The sequence below is a fragment of the Bos grunniens genome, chromosome 12, assembly GCF_055505025.1.
Source record: "Bos grunniens cultivar Pamir isolate PY7600 chromosome 12, Bosgru_T2T1.0, whole genome shotgun sequence".
Lineage (NCBI taxonomy): Eukaryota > Metazoa > Chordata > Mammalia > Artiodactyla > Bovidae > Bos > Bos grunniens.
Window position 1 is genome coordinate 24,401,781 of NC_141176.1, and position 20,836 is coordinate 24,422,616.

Sequence of the window (20,836 nt, forward strand, 5' to 3'; positions counted from 1 at the left end):
TAGATGAGGTATGGGCTATGAACAGGCAACTCATCTCTATATAATGCCTTTTGGGTTTTGCATTGTCTCTGACCGTCTAATCTACAATCTTCATAAAAGCAAACTCATACCAGCTTTGCAAGGTACAAGTGCTAGCCCAGAGAGGAGTCTGAATGAAAAAGCACAGGATTTTGTTTCTTAAAGCCCAGAAAAAAGTCACTGAGGAGTAACACTGAATGCTGCAGCAGAATATACAATACCATATGTGTTTATTTGAAACTCTAGAGTGCAAACAGCCTAGCTTATTTATTCATTCATTCAATAAAATCTTATTGAGCTCTTATTCTGTTGCCAGGTATGGTCCTAGGAACTAGAAATATTGCAATGAATAAAAACAACAAAGCCCTTTATCCCTTTGAACTTGCATACTAGTGATCTGTCTGTGGCCATTAGAAACAGTGATAGAACAAATCTATATTGGAATATATATCTTAAGACTTAAATATATATCTTAAGACTTTCATATGTATACTTTAGACAAATAGCATCTTATAAGAATAATTATAGGTTGCCCATTTACTCCATAAATAACTGCAATTATATTGCATCTTTGAATCTATTGCTAATTCTCTGGGATGTCATTATTGTTATTTTGAGAAACAGCACTCCTAATTTTAATTAAACTCTCTTTATGGAAGCAAGATGCCTGTCACAGATGAAAAACTGCCTAAGACGTTAAGAATAAATGAATTTTATTTATGGATTCCCAGACTGAAGCATTCCCACTGAATATACTTAGGCCCAGGGCTCTCCAGGTGGTGCAGTGGTAAAGAATCCACCTGCCACTGGAGGAGATGCAGGAGACGTGGGTTTGAACCCTGGATTGGGAAGACCCCCTGGAGAAGGATATGGTAACTCCAGTATTCTTGCCTGGGAAATCCAATGGACAGAGGAGCCTGGAGGGCTGTAGTCCATGAGGTTGCAGACAGTCAGACACAACTTAGCGACTAAGCAACAACAATGGGAAGATGAGTAGCAGAGGTGACTTTAGTCATCACTAGCCTGGAACTTTCTACCTTCAGTTTTTCCAATCACTAGATGGTTTAATATTGTTACAGACCATTTCAGAATCCCAAGCCTTGAACTGAGGAAGAGTCTGCTTTGTGACCGCAGTAACAGAACATAATGAGGTCAGGATAATCATTAACTTGTGACTCCCTGGAAATGAGAAGGAGCAGAAGCTACTCACAGGCCAACATTTCACCAGTGGGACTGCCTTTTTATGACCTTAAGCCAATTTTACTCATTTCCATTCTCCATGGCTACAGCAAACAGTATCTACTTCTCTTCATTAATGCTTGTTTAGAAAGATAGGGAAGGAGATAGAAATGGGAGAGAAGAGACAAAGGGAGGGAAGCTACGGCTTCTGTGGATCTATCTATCCATTCATCCAATCAGATGTCTGCTAAGAAACAATGAAGACCATGCATTTTCTAGACATGGGAAGCCCGTTGAAAGCACTATCTGTCCAGTGTCTAGACTAAAATCCACATTATTCAGAGTAGAAATGTATGCACTCATCAGCACACAGCAATTTAAGAATATTAGAATGAAGTATAGTCTAATTTTTCCTACTTTAAAACTCGAGGGTTTTTAAAATAATATTGGATTGGCCAAAAAGTTCATTCAGATTTTTCCATGGCATCATGCGAGAAAACCCTAGCAAACTTTTTGGCCAACCCAATATTAACGGGTTAAGATGATCTATTTTGAATTTGTATGTATGCCCAGTTTCTGCCACCTCCTACTTTCCAGATTTTCTGCTTAAATAAGATTTGTGGCTAATTTAAGAGGAGACTGACTGCCCCATATCTAATTGCCACAAATGTTCCTAAGTTTTTCCAGGCAATTAACAAAGTGGAATCATTAATAAACAATCAGGGAGAATGCCTCAGGCTTGTGGGTGGTCACTAGACATACTCTTGTCTGGTACTATTTGGCCAAGGTTATGTCAAGGTTCAATGCTGTGTCAAAGGCCTGTTGTACATTTGAGGAACTGCTGAGTTTATGCCTGTTGCCTAAAGGTGGACAAGATTTATTCAAATGGAAACATATCAAGTAAGACTTTTCCTGAAAACAACAGAAGTATGAGCCGTGAGCATCTACCTAGGCAAGGTGTCAAGGCCTTGGGAAGACATAAAGCCCTGCTTGAGGCTAGAATGTAATGAAACTGAGCTAATGTAAGCCTACAAGCATGAGAAATGAAGATTCATCTTCAGGTCATTCATCTCCAGTCTCTTTAACATGGAATCGTTTTAGCTGTCTGTTTCCTGGAAGAGGGAAGGATGAAAACTGACAAGAGAGTTGTGACTCCTTTTTAGGCTAAGCCATTGTCTAAAGTGTTTAGATGACTATCTCTGGGAGTCAGCCTTGTTTTTATAGGTAATTTAATTAATGTTCCAAGAGCCACTCCAAAGTCAGGCTACAGGCTCTCTGTGAGGTTTATCTCACCTTATTAAGAAACCTGTCAGCATTGTCATTTTCTCCTGTTCAGGACCATGCGGATATAGAATGGAAATTTGCTAGAACAAAGCTTTGGATGAGTTATTTTGAAGAAGGAGGTACCCTTCCTACCCCCTTCAATGTCATCCCGAGCCCCAAGTCTCTCTGGTACCTGATCAAATGGATATGGACACACCTGTGCAAGAAAAAGATGAGAAGAAAGCCAGAAAGTTTTGGAACGATAGGGGTAAGACCACAGGCTGTTGGTATCACTGTTATGTGTGTGCACTTGAGTATGTTTGCATTCTTTACTGAATATGTTTGCATTTTAGCCTTTTTATTCTCATTGGTTGCATTCAGTAGACATCTATTCCATAGTTATTGTGTCTAAGGGGCTTCCCTGGTGGCTCAGCAGTAAAGAATCGGCCTGCAATACAGGAGACACAGGGACACAAGTCCAATCCCTGGGTCAGGGAAGATCCCCTGAGTAGGAAATGACAACCCACTCCAGTATTCTTGCCTGGGAAATCCCATGGACAGAGGAGCCTCACAGGCTACGGTCCGTGGGGTCACAAAGAGTTGGACATGACTGAGTGACTAAAAATAACAACATTATGTCTCAGAAACTGCCTGATTAACTATGGTTCACTATGGTTTAACAAACCCAGTTCCTCCACTGAGGGTGGTCACATTGTACATAGGCTTTTCCTAGACCCAACAGTCAAGGTTTGGGAAACTTGCCCATTAATTTCTAGTTCTATTCAGAATTATAACCTCGGGTTACTTTCAGCATGACTGATTCATTGTTTTATCTCTGGATTATAAGGGAATTGTCTGTTTCAATCCCCTCATATTCTCACTGCCTAACAGACACCCCTGCACAGAACACAGAATGCTTGACAAAAAGTTCTCATTTCAGTGACTGAACAACTATTATAACTTAAAAATGCTGTGCCATATTCAAGTGCAGTTATTTCAGAATCCATTCAATTGCTCAACATTTTGCTTCTACCCCAAGTTATATTCAATACCAGGAAGTTGTGTTTGTAAAAAATATTAAGACTATGCACAGCCAAGCCCCTGTTATACTGGAAGATTATACTTCCCTAAGGATATTTCTTTCATATTGGAAAGCAAGAGCTCAAACAACTCCAACAGAAAAGGCATGGATTTAAACTTTTCCAACCAAACCACTGACATAAGTCATTCTTCATTTCTTTCTCACTCAAGTTTCCTCATTTTCAAAGTTCTCATAATGATGTTTTAGAAATTGATACCGTAGCATTCAGTAGTCATCACCTGGGTATTCTCAGAGAAATTGCCTTGGAAGTATTCTAATATGCCCTTCTGTTAGAATTATCAAGGGATGTCAGTTACATAATTAAAAATTAACTCATTTTTAATTTTATTTAACTGAGTTTGTGACTACTAGTTATGCCCTTGGTGATCCTTCTTACTGATGAACTTCACTGCCCACTAGGCATTGTTCTCAGCATCGAATGGTGCTTTCTCTCCTGAAAGTGGCATCGATTGTCCTGTCATCTCAGTAATAGTTCTAATTCTAAAGAGAAATTGACAGGCAGGGGAGTAAAGCAAATGGGTGGTTAGGAGAGGCAGTTAGAGTCTTTCCTAGAAACCATCACTCCATGAACTTGGAATTTGGGCATCTGTCTGATCTTGGAAATGGAAGTCAGATTATGATGAAGCCTTATCTTGCAATCCTCATACTAATTTATAGATTTTATCACTGATCTTAGAGACAGCAAAATTATTTTATTCTAAGTGTTTATTCAACTTCTTCTCTTAAAAATAAGTTGAATTTATTGAAAAATATGGTTGTAAAATAAATATAATGATTTGGATTTAACAAGCAATTACTGTACATTTTCCGCATACCAGGAGATGAGTTAGGAATTAGAGGTGGGCAGAGGCATAAGAAGGTATGTTTTCCATTCTTGAGGGCATCGATTTTAATGTGAGAGACACAATATGAGAATATCTTACTATAATACATGTTACATGATATATTTAACATGACCATGTAGTTATATCCAAGATGCCATGAGAACAGCATGGGAAGTAATTCACGTTTTCCCTGAGAAAAACAGAAAAAGATTTCAGAGATGCCAAACTCTGGCTTCCTCCCTTCCATGTCAAAATATTCTTTCTCATGTTATTCTTAGAATTGGTAAGAAATTGATTTGATCAGTCCCCGAAAATATATTAATTATTAGTACTATCTTGGCACCCCACTCCAGTACTCTTGCCTGGAAAATCCCATGGATGGAGGAGCCTGGTAGGCTGCAGTCCATGGGGTCGCTAAGAGTTGGACATGACTGAGCGACTTCTCTTTGACTTTTCACTTTCATGCATTGGAGAAGGAAATGGCAACCCACTCCAGTGTTCTTGCCTGGAGAATCCCAGGGACGGGGGAGCCTGTGGGCTGCCGTCTATGGGGTCGAACAGAGTTGGACACGACTGAAGCGACTTAGCAGTAGCAGCAGCAGTACTATCTTACTATGCTTTCTCTCATAGGAGTATTTCAATTGAAGAAGACTTTCTGGGACCCAAAATAAAAGCCATATACAAAAGAAATTTGTCTTTAATATTTTAACTTTAGGCTATAGCAGAAGGAATCTTGGGTTTTAAGATGCCATGGAACTTGCAACAAAATACAGGGCCCTGCTCTAATATTTTAAGAGATCCATCTGTGCAGCCACCAAAATAATGGAGGACCACTCTGAGAATTTGACTTCCAGCTCTCTCTCCCGTCCCCCAGAATCCTCCCACTGTTGACATATTTTTAGGACTACATCACCATCATTTCTTAGATGCAAAGAGGAGCTTAACATTGGCTTGGGCTTTCCTATGAAAGCAGTGATTCAAAAGGTAAATGGCATAAGTTAAAGAACGTTCTTCTCTATACATTCCTGGTCAGAAAAGCTCAGTTCTATTTCTGTCATTCTCTCTAAATTTGAATATTTTGATCCAAGTTGATGCACAGCAAGGTAATTCACAATAAATTGTGACCTCAAATCATTCCCTTTTCCCTAGCCATGTAGTTCCCTAACTTTTGGTAATGGATATACTGTGCTTTGGGAATTTATGACAAGACTACATCCATATTGTGAGTTGTCTCTCTTTTCTCCATTCTCCTCCTGTCCTCAGTCCTGCGTCTTCTCTGCTAAGCTGAGGCTTTGGACAAGCACCAACCTAATCAAACTCAATGCTATACATTTAGTCTTTATCTAGACTGCACTTCCAGAAGGAGAAGGACATATCTTGGTTTTCGTACTCTTAGTTGAGTTTTATACATTTAGATATTAGATGGAAATAGATCATATGTATTATTTGTAAAGAAAAGCATAAGATAAATAAAAATTAATAAAGTTATGATATCAATGGAGGAGTTAATGGTAAAGAGTCCACCTGCAGTGCAGGAGACCTGGGTTCCATCCCTGGGTCAGGAAGATCCTCTGGAGAAGGAAATGGCAACCCACTCCAGTATGGAGAGAAGGAATCCCATGGACAGAGGAGCCTGGCGGGTTACAGTCCATGGGGTCGCAAAGAGTCAGAAGCGACTGAGCACAGCACAAAGCTAAATGAGAAAGTAATTCCAAAAGGGAGTGCTGTGCATTCATTTCAGTTTGGTTAATCCGCCTGATAGTCCATTGTATAGACAGATGAAGATGAGATAGACACATCCATTAACTAAAAGGTGACTTTGAAGGACTGTTGGCAGTCACTTTGTGTAACAAAGGCACAGCTTAGAAGATTGCTTGACATTTCAGAGGGACCTTAGAAATCAATCACCTCAACCATTTCCTTTTAGAAAAAAGAGCTCTTTTACCTTGGGCAGTGTTTTGGGTGACAGAGCCAGGGAAAAAATTGGTCTTAGTGTCCCTGTTCCCACAAGCTTTCCATCACCCTCTCTTGCTTTCCTGGGAGCTCTGATGACCTTCCACAATACCTTCCATGTGTGTCCATCTTTTGATTTCTCTCAACAGCTTTTGCAGATCCCACCACTGTTCGTCTTTTAGATTCCCCTCTCCCAAAGCCCTTGGTTAACAAGCTGGACTATCTTCCACTCTTATTTCTTGGTTCACATTTTTGAATCAGAATTTTGAAGCTGACTGGGTGGTAGAGTTTATACATTCTCAGAGGCATTTTCTCTAAACCATCCCACTTGGGAGTTGCATACTCTTGTAACCAGCAGCCGCCTGAATGTCACCCTGTTGCTCCCTCCCTTCAGGCATTAAGCCCCTGCATGCTCTGAGGGTTACTGATTGGCTATGGTCTAAGAGTCCATTATTGGTGATCTTATCTTGTGATTTATGGCCTCTGGGTAATGCTGATATTACAACTAGCCCTGAAAACATATTAACTTTTTTTTTTTTTTTAATCTTTGGACTTCCTTTTATGGGTGACTGGGAGTTCCAGGTAAATTAGCCTTTCATTTGGATTGTTTTATGGGAGAAAGCAGAAATGAAGCAGAAATGCTTCATTGAGCAACACTTTTGGGAAGCAAGCCCAGGAAGGAGAGATGCCTTGTTTCTGGGATATCATGAAAATCCCACCAAGGAGGCAGCCTATTGAAAGTATAATCATAAATTAAGCAACATTTTATAGCTTCTGGCTTTATAGTGTAGGTTTTTCTCTTACCAGTTGAATTTTAACACATTTTATCAGCAAATAACCTTCTCGGTGTTAAAACACGAGTTCTCAAACTTTAGTGTGTCCTAGAATCATCAGAAATTTCCATTTTAACAAGCACTTCCAGCTTGTAACTTTAATTAGAAATTCCTGTTTAAAAAGGCACTGGCATCTAGCTCAGCTTTTTAAACTAAAAGCCATTGTTTGCGTTGGTTGTCCAAGAGGTTTAGATCACTTAATTCAAGCAAAAAGATATTAGAGCAATAAGACTTCTCCAGGGTTTAATTAATATGAAACAATTTTCATGCAATAGACCAGGTTTCCAAATAGAATACTTAAGTTGGCAATGTATTGAACCAAAAAAATACTAGGTCTTTTAACCAAATCATTAAAAAATGATCTTAACCTCTTTAGTTCTGTGTGTTCCACTTTCTCATTTTCTCTGGAGCAGGTAGTGAGGAGAACACGAAACACCATCTCTGTTAGGGTCACTTAGCATCACTCAGCTCTGGAACTGCAGATGGTTTTCTCATGCCTGACCAGTTGCCACAGAAATATATTCAGTTAAGTCACCGCATGGGAATCTGGAGAAGTGACTAGATTAATATACCTATCATTACTAAAGGAAAAAGGCTAATAGCACTTGCCTTTCAGAACTCATTTTTTTTTTTTTAATGAGAATCATTAAAATGTATTTTCTCTTAATCTTCATGACTGTATGCCTACCAACAAATCCTACAGATATGACTGTGTTCACCCACGGGTACCTGTGAATTCCTAATTTACTGTGGTAAGATTTGCCGATAAGACATTTTAATTAAATGTTCTTTCCCAAGTGGGAATCTAGAGGACTGAATTTCTTCTCCATATTTCAAGAGTGAGATCCTGAGTACTTGCTGTGACAAGGCAACCTTCAGCATTTTATAGCGTTTGTTTTTATATGCTTAGAAAGTGTGTTTATGGAGAACAATATGTAGACCCATCAGTAAATGAACCACACTGCCATCTCTACAGAGAGATCATAGCCTGCAGTGACCTCTTGCTTTTTCACTTTTTTTTTTTTTTTAAATAAGAGTACAGACAGTTGCCCCTCTTTGGGGATTCACTGAGCAAAACAGAGAATAAAAGGCATAATTCATGGGCTTAAAATCAGTGATAGAGCCAAACTAGAGTGGGAATGAGAGAAAACAGTGCTAGCAAGGGACTATAGGGAACGAGCTTGGTGAAGCGAGCCTGACATTCCACTGTGTGGACACGGAGAGAAGGAGAGATAGAGTGAGAAAATGTTACCACGAATTCCCTTGAGCCCTTTCTTTCAGAGCTGCAAAACTCTTCTTGCTCTAAAGCAACCTGACACTTCTGTTGAAATCAGAGTTATCTCTGGGTAGCAAAGGTTTTTTCTCACTAGCTGATCCTTTCCTTTATCATTATCTCTGTGATCCAAATACTGCCATTGTCTTGTCCTAACAGATCAGGAGGAACTTGGAAAGGAAGAAGTCTGCCAAGGTGGCAGCCGGTGTATCCTGGGCACTTGCATAGAAAGCCATCCTGCCAATGAACATTCTCTACACCTTGCCAGACTTTGGGTAGAATTCGCCAAGAAAACTCCCATCTTAAAGGGCACATCTCCCTCCAAAATATTTTTCCTAGACATCCAGTAAAGAAAGGAAGATTCCTGATCCATCATATGGCCCATTTTTCTTATTTCAACATAACAACAAATCAACTTAATTTATTTTAGAAAAAGCTGCCAAATGCAACTCCACAGATTTTTCATTGTTGTTTAGTTGGGTCCAACTCTTTTGCGACCCCATGGACTGTAGCCCACCAGGCTCCTCTGTCCATGAGATTTCCCAGGCAAGGATACTGGAGTGGGTTGCCATTTCCTTCTCCAGGGGATCTTCCCAACCCAGGGATGGAACTCATGTGTCCCCAGTCTCCTGCATTGCAGGCAGATTCTTTACCACTGAAATTTCTCAGTAACATGGTAAACATGAATTCATTCACAGAAAACTTCTTTATTCCTAACAGGTCTACCATTCTGTCATTCTACCTAGTCATTAGTTTTCTTTTATAAACAATAAAGAACTGTTAGTCATTGCCGATCACTTTATCAAAGTTTAACATGACTAGCTTGAAAAAAATTCACTACCTCATACGCACTTAGGTACTTTTTAAATGAAATGTCCTTTGTTATACTGCTTTTATAAACACAAATGGTCCATTCTATTCTTGGTCACTTCCAGTGATAATAGAGCAAATCCTTTTGACGTTCAGCTGAACTTTACCCAGCAAAGAGGTTGCAAACATGGTATTGTTGGTGGCAGCTCTATTTTATAAACATTTAATGATGTCACCAGTTTCCAAAAATTATTATTATGTTTATGGCAAAGAATGCCTACAATATGGATTGAAGTCTTTGTGTCTTTGAAAATAAGATATTTGGAACTCCTAACCCCATAATAGTAATGGTCAATAAGTATTGGTGAATTCATTGCATTCATTTTGTTTTCAGTGTTCAGAAGATGGTTGACTGCATCCATTCCTATCTTCCTAGGTTACTGACATTCAATTGGCTGATATAATCTCACAAGACTAAAGACTGTTTTATTTTTTTATTTATTTATTTTTTTTAAAGACTGTTTTATAGTATGACCATCTAGGTATGGAAACAGATTGGTTGGCAAAAACAATTAACTGTAAACTTGGGTTATGATATTGAATAACTCCTGATAGTTATCACAGTAAAATTGTTTATGTTTTTTCTTTCTGCCAGATTATTTTGCTTAAAATTCAAAAAATAATTTTTCCAGAAAAATAAATCTGGAATTATCTTTTAAAGTGTGATCTTTGGTCTTTTTGTATTAAAATTTCAAATTTCATGTATGAGTAAGTTTCTACAGAAGGGAAGACAGTTGTGCTATTTTTAATACTAAAATAAAGTGAAAAGTGAAAGTCACTTGGTGGTGTTTGACTCTTTGCGACCCCATGGACTGTAGCCTACCAGGCTCCTCTATCCATGAAATTCTCCAGGCCAGAATACTGGAGTGGGTAGCCTTTTCCTTCTCCAGGGGATCTTCCCAACCCAGGGATCAAACCCAGGTCTCTCGCATTGCAGGAAGATTATTTACTATCTGAGCCACCAGGGAAGCCCAGGCATCATGATAGTTTTCACTTATTACTCATAATTCTCTGATTCTGTCATCCTTAGTTTTAGTTTTACTTTGAGAAAATTTAAAGTTAAATCATGACTTCAAACTGCTTTCTGACTATTTTAATTGGCTTTTTAAAGACTAAACTAGGAAATGTTATAGAGCCCCAAGATAATAAAAATTGAGTCTACTAAATTCTGTACTAAATCCAGAGTTTCTATTTACTTAAATCATAGAATATGATCTCCTGTGCAATGTTTACAATGAGAGTGCTAAAGAAGGTAGTGTACAGCCAAATTCACACTCAAAGTTTTTGTGTTCACTTAAAGTCAAGGAGGTCTGGAAGGCATGTTACCTCCCAGAAGTGCTTTTTTCCTCAGATTTCAGCTGATCTGTGTCTCAACAGGAGTCACATACCTCCATCTTGTGGCTCATTCATAAAGTTCCCACATTCTTTTTTTTTTTGAAGATGTTCTAATTTTGTATGAAGTTTCAAATTTCCCAGTCCTATAATTAATACCATAATCATTTGAAAATCTGTTTCCTAAGAGTCATGTAAAATTGAATGGCTTTCCAATCATTAGTGGCCTTTACAAAGTGAAACATTGTCTCATCTGTTTCTGAAAGTCACTAATTGTCATGAAACACAAATCCATTCTAATGGCCAACAAAAGTTCCAACTTCCCCTATTTACCTTAAAGAGAGAAAAAGAGTTTCTTTTAAATTGTCTGATTTTTTTTTTCTAGTATCATTTTACAGTGATGTATGCACATCTCTTTTCAAAATTCCATTTTGTCAGCCTCTGATTAAGTATTTACTAGGGAACAAGATCAAAAGACTTATTTAAACCCAAGATACGTTATCTCTTTTGCTTTCTCACAATTTATCAAATTCATTTCTTTGTGACAGAAGTATACTTGTTTTAGATTACTTTGGCCAGTTTTCTTCCTTAAGAATCAATGCTGATATTTGACAAGCATGAAATTAGGATTATATTAGTTTTTTTTCTAGTATCTTTAGAATACTAGTGAAACCTGCAAATATCTACTTTATCATTTATTATTTAACTCAATTTACAATAGACTTTTTTAGTCATTAAACATCTTTTTCTGTTTTGTACTCCATAATCATTGCTCCGTGCTAACCCAAGCTCTGCTCCCAAAACATTCTGATCCCTTCAGAATGATAGCAGGGACTTAAATTTATTTAAAAAAATTAATGAACCCTATCTTTGAGCAGAATCTTTTATTTTGCTAAACTCAACCGTCTAATTCAAACAGCAATTTCCTCTTAATGTATATCTGCTTGAAATTAAGTGTTGGGGAATTCATGGTCTAACAGTGTTTCTGATTACACGTTGTAATGGCTAAATTCTTAATGTGACTATGTTGATATTTATGAAGACCTTCATATTGTTATAACACTACCTTTTCAGTCTATCAGATTTCAATTATTTGACATTTAATTTGTGTTTGATACCTCCAATCTGTGTATCTTAGCATCGTTTCAAATGATTTGGAGTACATACCAACTATGATGACCTAATTCTCCTAATCTTATATTAAAGAACAATCTTGCCATCATTGTTTAATTATTCTATGTATTAAGTACCACAGGAATTATAACCTTGCACTTTGTTGTTTTGGTTCATTCATTCTTTTGATTCGAGTAAGGCTGTCTCTCTAGCTGTTGTGTCCCTTGTCCAGTAAAATTCCCACTTTGCAGAAATGAGGGGAATGATATTCTTGATTAAAAGAACCAGGAATTACTTTACAGAATGGTAAAATATGACTGTAACCGAAAGGCAACTGTTCCCTTCTTTTTCAGAGGCGAGCTGCTGATAATTTGAGAAGACATCACCAATATCAAGTAAGTTATTTTTATATCTTGAAACTTACACTAAAATAAAGCACAATCCCCTCTTTTGAACTGACTCTGGAGAGATCATACTGAAGAGCAATTCTCTCATTTTCTAATGCCTCAGGAAGTTATGCGGAACCTGGTAAAGCGATACGTTGCCGCAATGATTAGAGATGCCAAAACTGAGGAAGGTCTGACAGAGGAGAACTTTAAGGTAACCACTTTCATCTTTGTCACTAAGAGGTGGATTCTACAGAGTGTGGAAGCAGGGCAGCCCATTATAACTCAGAGCTGGAAATGGGGGCCGTGTGTTCTGAGCAAACCTTTCTGCCTTCTTCTTTTTTTTTTTTTAATTCAAGCCCTACTGAATTATTTTTTTTTAAGTGGTAAAATTTCTTTTCAAAATACACTGCATTCAAACAGACTTAATCTGAAAGATCAAGAAGACTTATTTGGACAGAGAAAATCCTAGTGCCTCGTGGCTTTCTGATTGCTGATTTCAGCCATAGGCTTTTTGAAATTTTGATTTGATTTCTAAACCTGAAACGTTTAGTAACCAATGGTCTGAACACAACAAAAGCCTTCTTTGTGTTCTGCACAGCTTTGGTAGAGGAAAATTTAAGGTTTGAGCTTTATTGGAGCTTACAAATGTAGTTTTTCTCCCTGAGTTGTTGTTGTTTTTTAATTATATCAGAGTAAAAAAGGTAGAATACATGAAATACATAGTTCTTATCTCATGGTATAAAATGCCTTTGTTACTCTGCATGGGTTGTTAGGAAGTCTCCAGACAAGAATACTGGAGTGGGGATAGACCCAGGGATAGAACCTGGGTCTCCTGCATTGCAGGCAAATTCTTTACTGTCTGAGCCACCAGGGATTTTGGACAACTGACTAAAAGTCAATAAGATCTTATAGGCAAAAACAAAAACATATAAAAACCCTATAGGAGACCACTGACAAAGAAAAACAGCAGGCTTGACAGGGAATAAATATAAGCAGCCAATTAGGTAAGAAGAGAGATAAATTGCAAAACAAAGCACAGGTTAAAAGTTGACTAGGATCCAAAATGTTCTTTGTAGCCACAACATCCAAATTTTGGAGTTAAATGATTCCTGACACTTAGGGTGATGGGTTGGAGGCAGGAGGCCACCCCAAAGCCCACCAGCAGGTTAGGACTGAGAATTCAGTTGTCCAAAAAGATGAAGGGATGCATCTAGGAAATGCTGTCTATTCACCAATTCCAAGGATTTAGTGGCTGACCCAGATGTTAAGAGAAAATCAACTCCAGGGTAATAAACGATTGAAAATAACTGCCAACTCTTGGAAGGGTAGACTCCACTTTAATTATTTAGTTTTAGATATTCCTGTGGACACCAAAATGTTCCAATATTAAAAATCTCGAAAAAACAAAAAACAAACCCCTACATCCCTGAGAGGATGTGAGATGACTTGAAAGCAGATGCATATTTTGGAGAGAAAGTATTTGAAACTGTAGTCCCAAAGAAACCCAGCATCCCCCACCATTTCAAACTGTAGTCCCAAAGAAACCCAACATCCCCCCACTACAGAGTGATGGGAAAGAAAACTCTTATGGTTTCTTTTACATTAACCTTAGGAAGTCTCCTTTCTACAGAACTGTGATAGGAAAATTGCTAAATCTACTGCTAAATCACTTCAGTCGTGTCCAACTCTGTGCGACCCCATAGACGGCAGCCCACCAGGCTCCGCCGTCACTGGGATTCTCCAGGCAAGAACACTGGAGTAGGTTGCCATTTCCTTCTCCAATGCATGAAGTGAAAAGTGAAGTCACTCAGTCGTGTCCGACTCTTCGAGACCCCATGGACTGCAGCCTACCAAGCTCCTCTGTCCATGGGATTTTCCAGGCAAGAGTACTGGAGTGGGGTGCCATCGCCTTCTCCGATAGGAAAATTAGGAGACATCAAATAGATACAAGTGCATTGGAGAGCATTGACCATCCTGAATGGAACCACAGCGGAGTGGACTCCTAGCTCTCAGAAACAAGTGAAGACGTGTCAGATCCATATATGAAAGGAGCAAATAATAGCTTCCTAACATTTATTTATTTATGTCACAAACTAATTTCATCATTTTTCTTTTCACTTAGGAACTCAAGCAAGACATTTCTAGCTTCCGCTTTGAAGTCCTGGGGTTATTAAGAGGAAGCAAACTCTCCACGGTCCAGTCTGCCCAGGGCACCAAGGAGTCTTCTAACTCCGCAGACTCGGATGAAAAGAGTGATAACGAGGGTAGCAGCAAGGACAAGAAAAAGAACTTCAGCCTCTTCGACCTGACCACCCTCATTCACCCGCGGTCGGCGGCAATTGCCGCTGAAAGACACACCATCAGCAACGGCTCCGCCCTCGTGGTGCAGGAGCCCCCGAGGGAGAAGCAGAGAAAAGTGAATTTTGTGACCGATATCAGACACTTTGGGTTGTTTCACAGACGATCGAAACAACACGCCGCCGCCGAGCAAAACGCAAACCAGATCTTCTCCGTTTCAGAAGGGGTGGCCCGCCAACAAGCTGAAGGACCCCTGGAGAGGAGCATCCAGCTGGAGTCCCGAACTCTAGCTTCACGGGGTGACTTGAACATTCCGGGGCTCAGCGAACAGTGTATATTGGTAGATCATCGAGAAAGAAATACAGACTCCCTTGGTGTACAGGTGAGCAAGAGAGTGTGTTCATTCAAGTCAGAGAAGGTGGTGGTGGAGGACACGGTTCCCATCATACCAAAGGAGAAGAAACACGCAAAAGAGGAGGACTCGAGTGCAGACTATGATGCAAACCTCACAGACACCATCACCCACGAAGACTATGTGACCACAAGGTTGTGATACTTGACCCAAGAAAGCGTTTCTCATCTGTAACACACATTTTCCATAGTGAGCTGGGTGGTGGGGGGAGATGTTTATCAGCGAATTAGCCAATGCTAACTTACACTTTACAGCATTTATCAACTGGGGCATATTAACCGTGTCATGTTTAAATAAGGCAAAGGCTATCCCAAACCCTTGTTTTGTTACCCGCTTTTGCTTTCACAATTTGTTTTACAATTTTTTTGTTGTTGGTGTTAATAAATAAATGCACCTTGTATTCTTGTACTGTTGCGATAACCCACAGGAAATTTTTAGCTCTTTTTCAATTTAAACAAAACTAACTTACTACATGTGGTAGTTGACTCCTATAATAGGATATTTTTATATGCAAAAAAAATGTAGCTGAAATAGTAGAGCTTTTCATAATTTTTCAGGGTCTCTAGAGATGGTTACTCATTAAGGACTTTTCACTGAGCCAGAAAGTTTGGCTTTAAAACACAAATATTATCCAATTATTTCTTAAGAATATGTAAATATCATGCATAATTTAAGCAAACAAGTCTCCTTCTCATGGAATCAAGATCAAGCTCTTAAAATGAAAGTCAGGTATACGTTCTAGAGTTTTAGGGTGTCCAGTTTTTGCTCTTAGTAATTAAAAAAAATGTTTGTCCTTAATACATGTCGATGATTTTTAATGTTTTGTCAGAAAATAATTTTTAAGTTTGTTTTTAATGATCTTTTTCAGACTCACCTGCAAATTGTATGAGACTTTGTGAATAAAGAGAATTTCAAAAATGTGGCAAAAGATCTCAGTGCTAGAAAAGAATAACAATAAAGTACAACACCTTAAACAAAGCAAGATGATTGCAGGTTCATAACATCCAGGTGAAAATGAATTCGTTCTAATAATCTAAACCTAAGCAAAGTTACACCCTGTTTTTAACCAGTGCAACATTGCTATAATTCAAAAGAGGTACAAAAACCACACTGCCTCTCGGAACACTAACAAAGACCAAGCAAAATGATGTGCACACACAGGGTTTACTGTGGCCACTTCTGAGATGCTGAAGTTTGGGAGCGAATGAGCTGGATAAACTCCATAAATGTGTGTCCCTTTTGTAAAGCAAAAGGGGTACAAATTTAAAGATGAAATGGATTTGACTCTTTGACAATTACATGATGGAAGCTAGTAGAATTTTTAAAAAATGGATTTCTTAGGGGATGTCAGAATTCAACCTGGAATATTAGATTTTAGTTTATAGGAAAGCAAGAGGCCCTGAAATGCTGAACATTCCGAAATCTGGATTTTGTTGAGGGATTGAGGAATGGGTCAGGGAGCTTTAGAGTAACACAATAAGCCTAATGAATGTTCTGAGTACTTCAACAACACCTTCAGCTCAAGTAGGTTAGAACTCAGAATAAGCCCTGGGAGATAGTGGAATACTTGAATGTTCTAAATCAGACATAGAGTAGTAGGGGAATCATAGTACTAGTCTCTGTACTTGTGATATTTTTCAGTGATTCTTTTTTTGCTGTCTCTGTTGTGTGTGTTTTCCCCTCGACCGTTAAGATCATATATGTATATATCACCATGATACATTCTTCACCGGAAATTTAAGTTCAAATTTCCTCTGTTCCTTCTGGTAACACCACCAACAATAAAAGCAACCAAAAATTTTTTTCCCCGTAGCTTATTTATATCAGAGGTTAGGGTGCTGATGTTTTATAGGTGAACATGGTGATAACAGAGGACCTTTAGAGCACATAACACCTTGCTTTTCAGTGTTCCAAAAATGATGGTTTCTAACAACTCCCAGATGTCACTGACAGAGGTATTTATGGGTTTAAACAAAATACTGGATATTGCTTGTACTGGCTATCCTAGAATTGGAGATTATTCTAAATATGTAGCAATATTGCTGCTGCTGCTGCTAAGTCGCTTCAGTTGTGTCCGACTCTGTGCGACCCCATAGACGGCAGCCCACCAGGCTCCCCCATCCCCGGGATTCTCCAGGCAAGAACACCGGAATGGGCCACCCTTTCCTCCTCCAATGCATGAAAGTGAAAAGTGAAAGTGAAGTCGCTCAGTCGTGTCCGACTCCTAGGGACTCCAGGGACGGCAGCCCACCAGGCTCCTCCGTCCATGGGATTCTCCAGGCAAGAGTACCGGAGTGGGCTGCCTCTGCCTTCTCCAATGTTAGGTGGCATTAATAAGGAGGAACAGTAGGGAAAGAATAAGAAATGATCAAAGAAAAGTGAGATTGCAAAATAAAGGGATGATATATTTTTGAGATTTTTTTTAAGTGAGTAATTTGAGGTTTATTTTGATTTCTATTCATATTTCTATCAACAAATTTCTAAACACCAGAGAGAGGTTTGACATCACACTTTAATTTGTGTAAAACAATGTTTCTTGTATTTCATGCCCTCTGGATCTTCTTATTGCTCACCTATATGTATGTACTTATTTATTGGCAGGGCTGGGTGAAAGAGGATCTAGAAAATTCAATAGAACTTTAATAGAAGTAGGTTCAAGTCATAAGACTTCACCTACCATAGATATGTTTGTAAAAAACCCCTTACAAGAAAGAATGCTATAAAGATGTACCTCACTGTTTGTGATAGATGTATTCTCGAAAATATCTGTGTAAATAAATCTATATTAACTTTGGTAGGGAACTGACTGTGGAACAAAAAAGATAATGGTGGTGAATTATTTTGTAAAATGATGAATTATTTTTCAAAGTGATAATCCTCCCCAAAATGTAACTGTTTCATAAGTTGGATATTTGTATATCAAAATTTCTTAAATTAGATATTTTATTTATGGGCTGGCAATTAAAATACTGCAAAAGCATACTCATTTTCTTGCCTTGACCTGGACAGCAACCCGACACACTTCAAACAATGAAATTTCTTGGGTAACTGTGGGAGAGCAAAGAAAAATTTGATGAAGAGTTAAGGTTGGTAAACTTATCATATTATTCTGAAATAAGCAGTCAAATTTTCAGTTGATGTGTAAGGAATATAGATAACCTAAAATATAGGTAACCTAAAAACACACTCTTCTACTATTCAATAATCCTTAATAATTCTGTAAATTAATTGAGTGATTGTGCAGTCTCATGACTATTGAAGACCAGACATCAAGCACTGAAATCTGTTCATTCTAAGTTATTTATGCATTGTGTCTGCAGCAGAATCTTCTACATTTTAGACACCTGCCAGTTTTAACAGTTAAGGTAGCAACCACAAAACAACCTAGCGAAAACTACCCATGTATCTTTATAAACGTGTTCAAAATGACTCACATTTTTAAAAAGCCTAATTTACTTGTATATTTCACCACTTTGAAAATTATGTTTTCAGTTTAGCTTTATTGTGTTTTTTTTTCTTATAATCTCCAAAATTCAGAACTTCTAGTAACTGTAGAATTTAGAAATCTAATATAGCTGTCAGTCTCCTCAAACTGAACTCCAAAAAATGTTATTCTAATTATTTTACAATATGTTACAATGTATTTTGTTTATGTAGCTTATATAGTTTTAAAAATTGAAAACCGTGTTAAATAATATCTCTATCTATAACTGGAGAAACTCAGGACATTTATGGCAAATTTCCAAATTTACCAAGTTACTCAATGGCTAAGTTGGAACTTGAAGAAAAACCCTGCATCTAGACATTCAGAAGACACCAAGTCATAAATGTATGAATGCATCTTTATTTTTGTGGAATTTGGTTTTCTTTGCCCTCTCCTTCAGTAGAAAATATTTATAGTTGTTCAAATTTTCTATGACTAAAATTTTGAGTTAATATCATATTACACTTTTATCCCTACAGAATTGTAGTCACAGATTTTTTAAAAAAACTGATTTCTTAATGTTTTCTAAAAATGCATTGTTCAGTACTTTCACTTCACCTGTAGATTATGTGACAATTCTATATGCACACCGGTGATGTTAATAATAAAATGTATCAATTAATATTAACTGAAAAATGATGGAGCTAGGAAACATGGAGGGGAACCAAGATCAAGACCATGGGACCAGGGCTATGCATGACCATGAATTCACTGGGCTGACAAAACAGTGAAGCTGTCACTTCAATGCCAGTAAACTTCACCAGCAGCAAAACCATTAGTTTCCATTAGAGCTGGCCTGTCCAATACGGTAGTGACTAGCCACCTATGGTTACTAAGTACTTGAAATGTGGCTATAGGTGTAAAACACATACCAGGTTTCAAAGACTTAGTATGAAAATAATGCAAAAGATTAATATTTATATTGGTTACATGTTGAAATAATATTTTGGATGCATTGAGTTAAAATGTACTAATGAAGTTAGTTTTAATTTTACGTTTTTAATGGAGCTACCAGAAGATTTAAAAACACCTGTGTGGCTCGCATTTGTAATTTGCACTACAGTTCTTTTGGACAGTAATGCTATTTGATTCACTCAATTCATTTGTTTTTTGTTTGTTTGTTTTAATTTAAATTTATTTATTTTAATTGGAGGCTAATGACTTTACAATATTGTATTGGATTTGCCATACATCAACATGAATCCGCCATGGGTGTAGACGTGTTCCCCATCCTGAACCCCCCTCCCACCTCCCTCCCCGTACCATCCCTCTGGGTCATCCCAGTCCTCATTTGAATTCCATGGGTAAAGTTTATGTATTTGGCTACTCAGATATTTTGATATGGCTGGACTAAAGTGTGTCATGCCTTCTTGATTCCCAGTATCCTAATTGGAATCACTGCTAATTACTTGTTCTTTATATGTTTTCCATTGCTGTTGCAAAGATATTAACATACGAATATGTACAGATTATGTTTTTTAATTGTTTTTCTCAAGAATGGGATTATCCTATACCTATAGCTTAGTGACTTTGTTTTTCATCAAACAGGGTATCATGGATGCCTTTTCTAGAGTCATTAACATAACAGAGCTATTTGAATCCATTCAAAGAAAGCCCCTCAGTAGGTAGTTGCTTTACCTACTGAAATGCATGTATAGGCTATTCTAAAGGCTCTTTCGGAGAAGGCGATGGCACCCCACTCCAGTACTCTTGCCTGGAAAATCCCATGGACAGAGGAGCCTGGTGGGCTGCGGTCCATGGGGTCGCTAGGAGTCGGACACGACTGAGCCACTTCACTTTCACTTTTCGCTTTCATGCATTGGAGAAGGAAATGGCAACCCACTCCAGTGTTCTTGCCTGGAGAGTCCCGGGGATGGCGGAGCCGGGTGGGCTGCTGTCTCTGGGGTTGCACAGAGTCGGACACGACTGAAGTGACTTAGCAGCAAAGGCTCTTTAGAAGAGCTACTTATTCGGTCAAATGTGAAATTTTGAGGAGTACTTGAGAGACCAGGACGATGCGTTTTGAAAGGCAAATATGCTCATTTCTCTCCTCTGATCAGTCTTGCAGAGCTGTCTCCCAGGTGTTTAAGTGCGGATTCCACAGCTAGACCTTCATCAAACTAGACCTGCTTGATGGTACCAGCAGCATTTCTCAGCATCATTCTTTCCTACTCCCTAAACTTCAGCCATCCTGGACTTTGTTTCATTCTTTAAGACTTAATGTCTCTCTTTCTCCAACATTTCCAAATACTGTTCTTCCAGGTTTGAATAATAATTGGACTAAAAACATTATTACTTTAAAGAATTTTCTTTAACATAGGATTTTAAATAATTCTATCATTTTTATGGTTTCCTTTAGGTCTAATTGTTTTATGAAATGTCTTTTTCCTTAAAGATGATCTTTTTCATAAGTCTGCAGATAATGATTCGGCTTCTCCACTCTGGGAGTAAGAGTTCATCTGCACTGACTTCCTTTCAGGCCGTCAACTAATT

The 20,836-nt window shown here is 38.2% G+C and overlaps 1 protein-coding gene across 6 annotated transcripts in view; it reads left to right on the forward strand.

The window, feature by feature from the left end:
• The window catches only part of TRPC4 (transient receptor potential cation channel subfamily C member 4), a 211,515-nt gene extending 193,676 nt beyond the window's left edge, over window positions 1-17,839 (forward strand). For all 6 annotated transcript variants that reach the window (XM_086329274.1, XM_086329278.1, XM_086329273.1 and 3 more), the window contains 4 exons: window positions 2,534-2,728; window positions 12,114-12,155; window positions 12,271-12,360; window positions 14,272-17,839. In XM_086329274.1, the coding sequence (XP_086185400.1) occupies window positions 2,534-2,728; window positions 12,114-12,155; window positions 12,271-12,360; window positions 14,272-15,000 (1,056 nt within the window). In that variant the 3' untranslated portion in view covers window positions 15,001-17,839. The remainder of the gene's footprint in view (window positions 1-2,533; window positions 2,729-12,113; window positions 12,156-12,270; window positions 12,361-14,271) is intronic.
• Window positions 17,840-20,836: the final 2,997 nt, after the last annotated feature.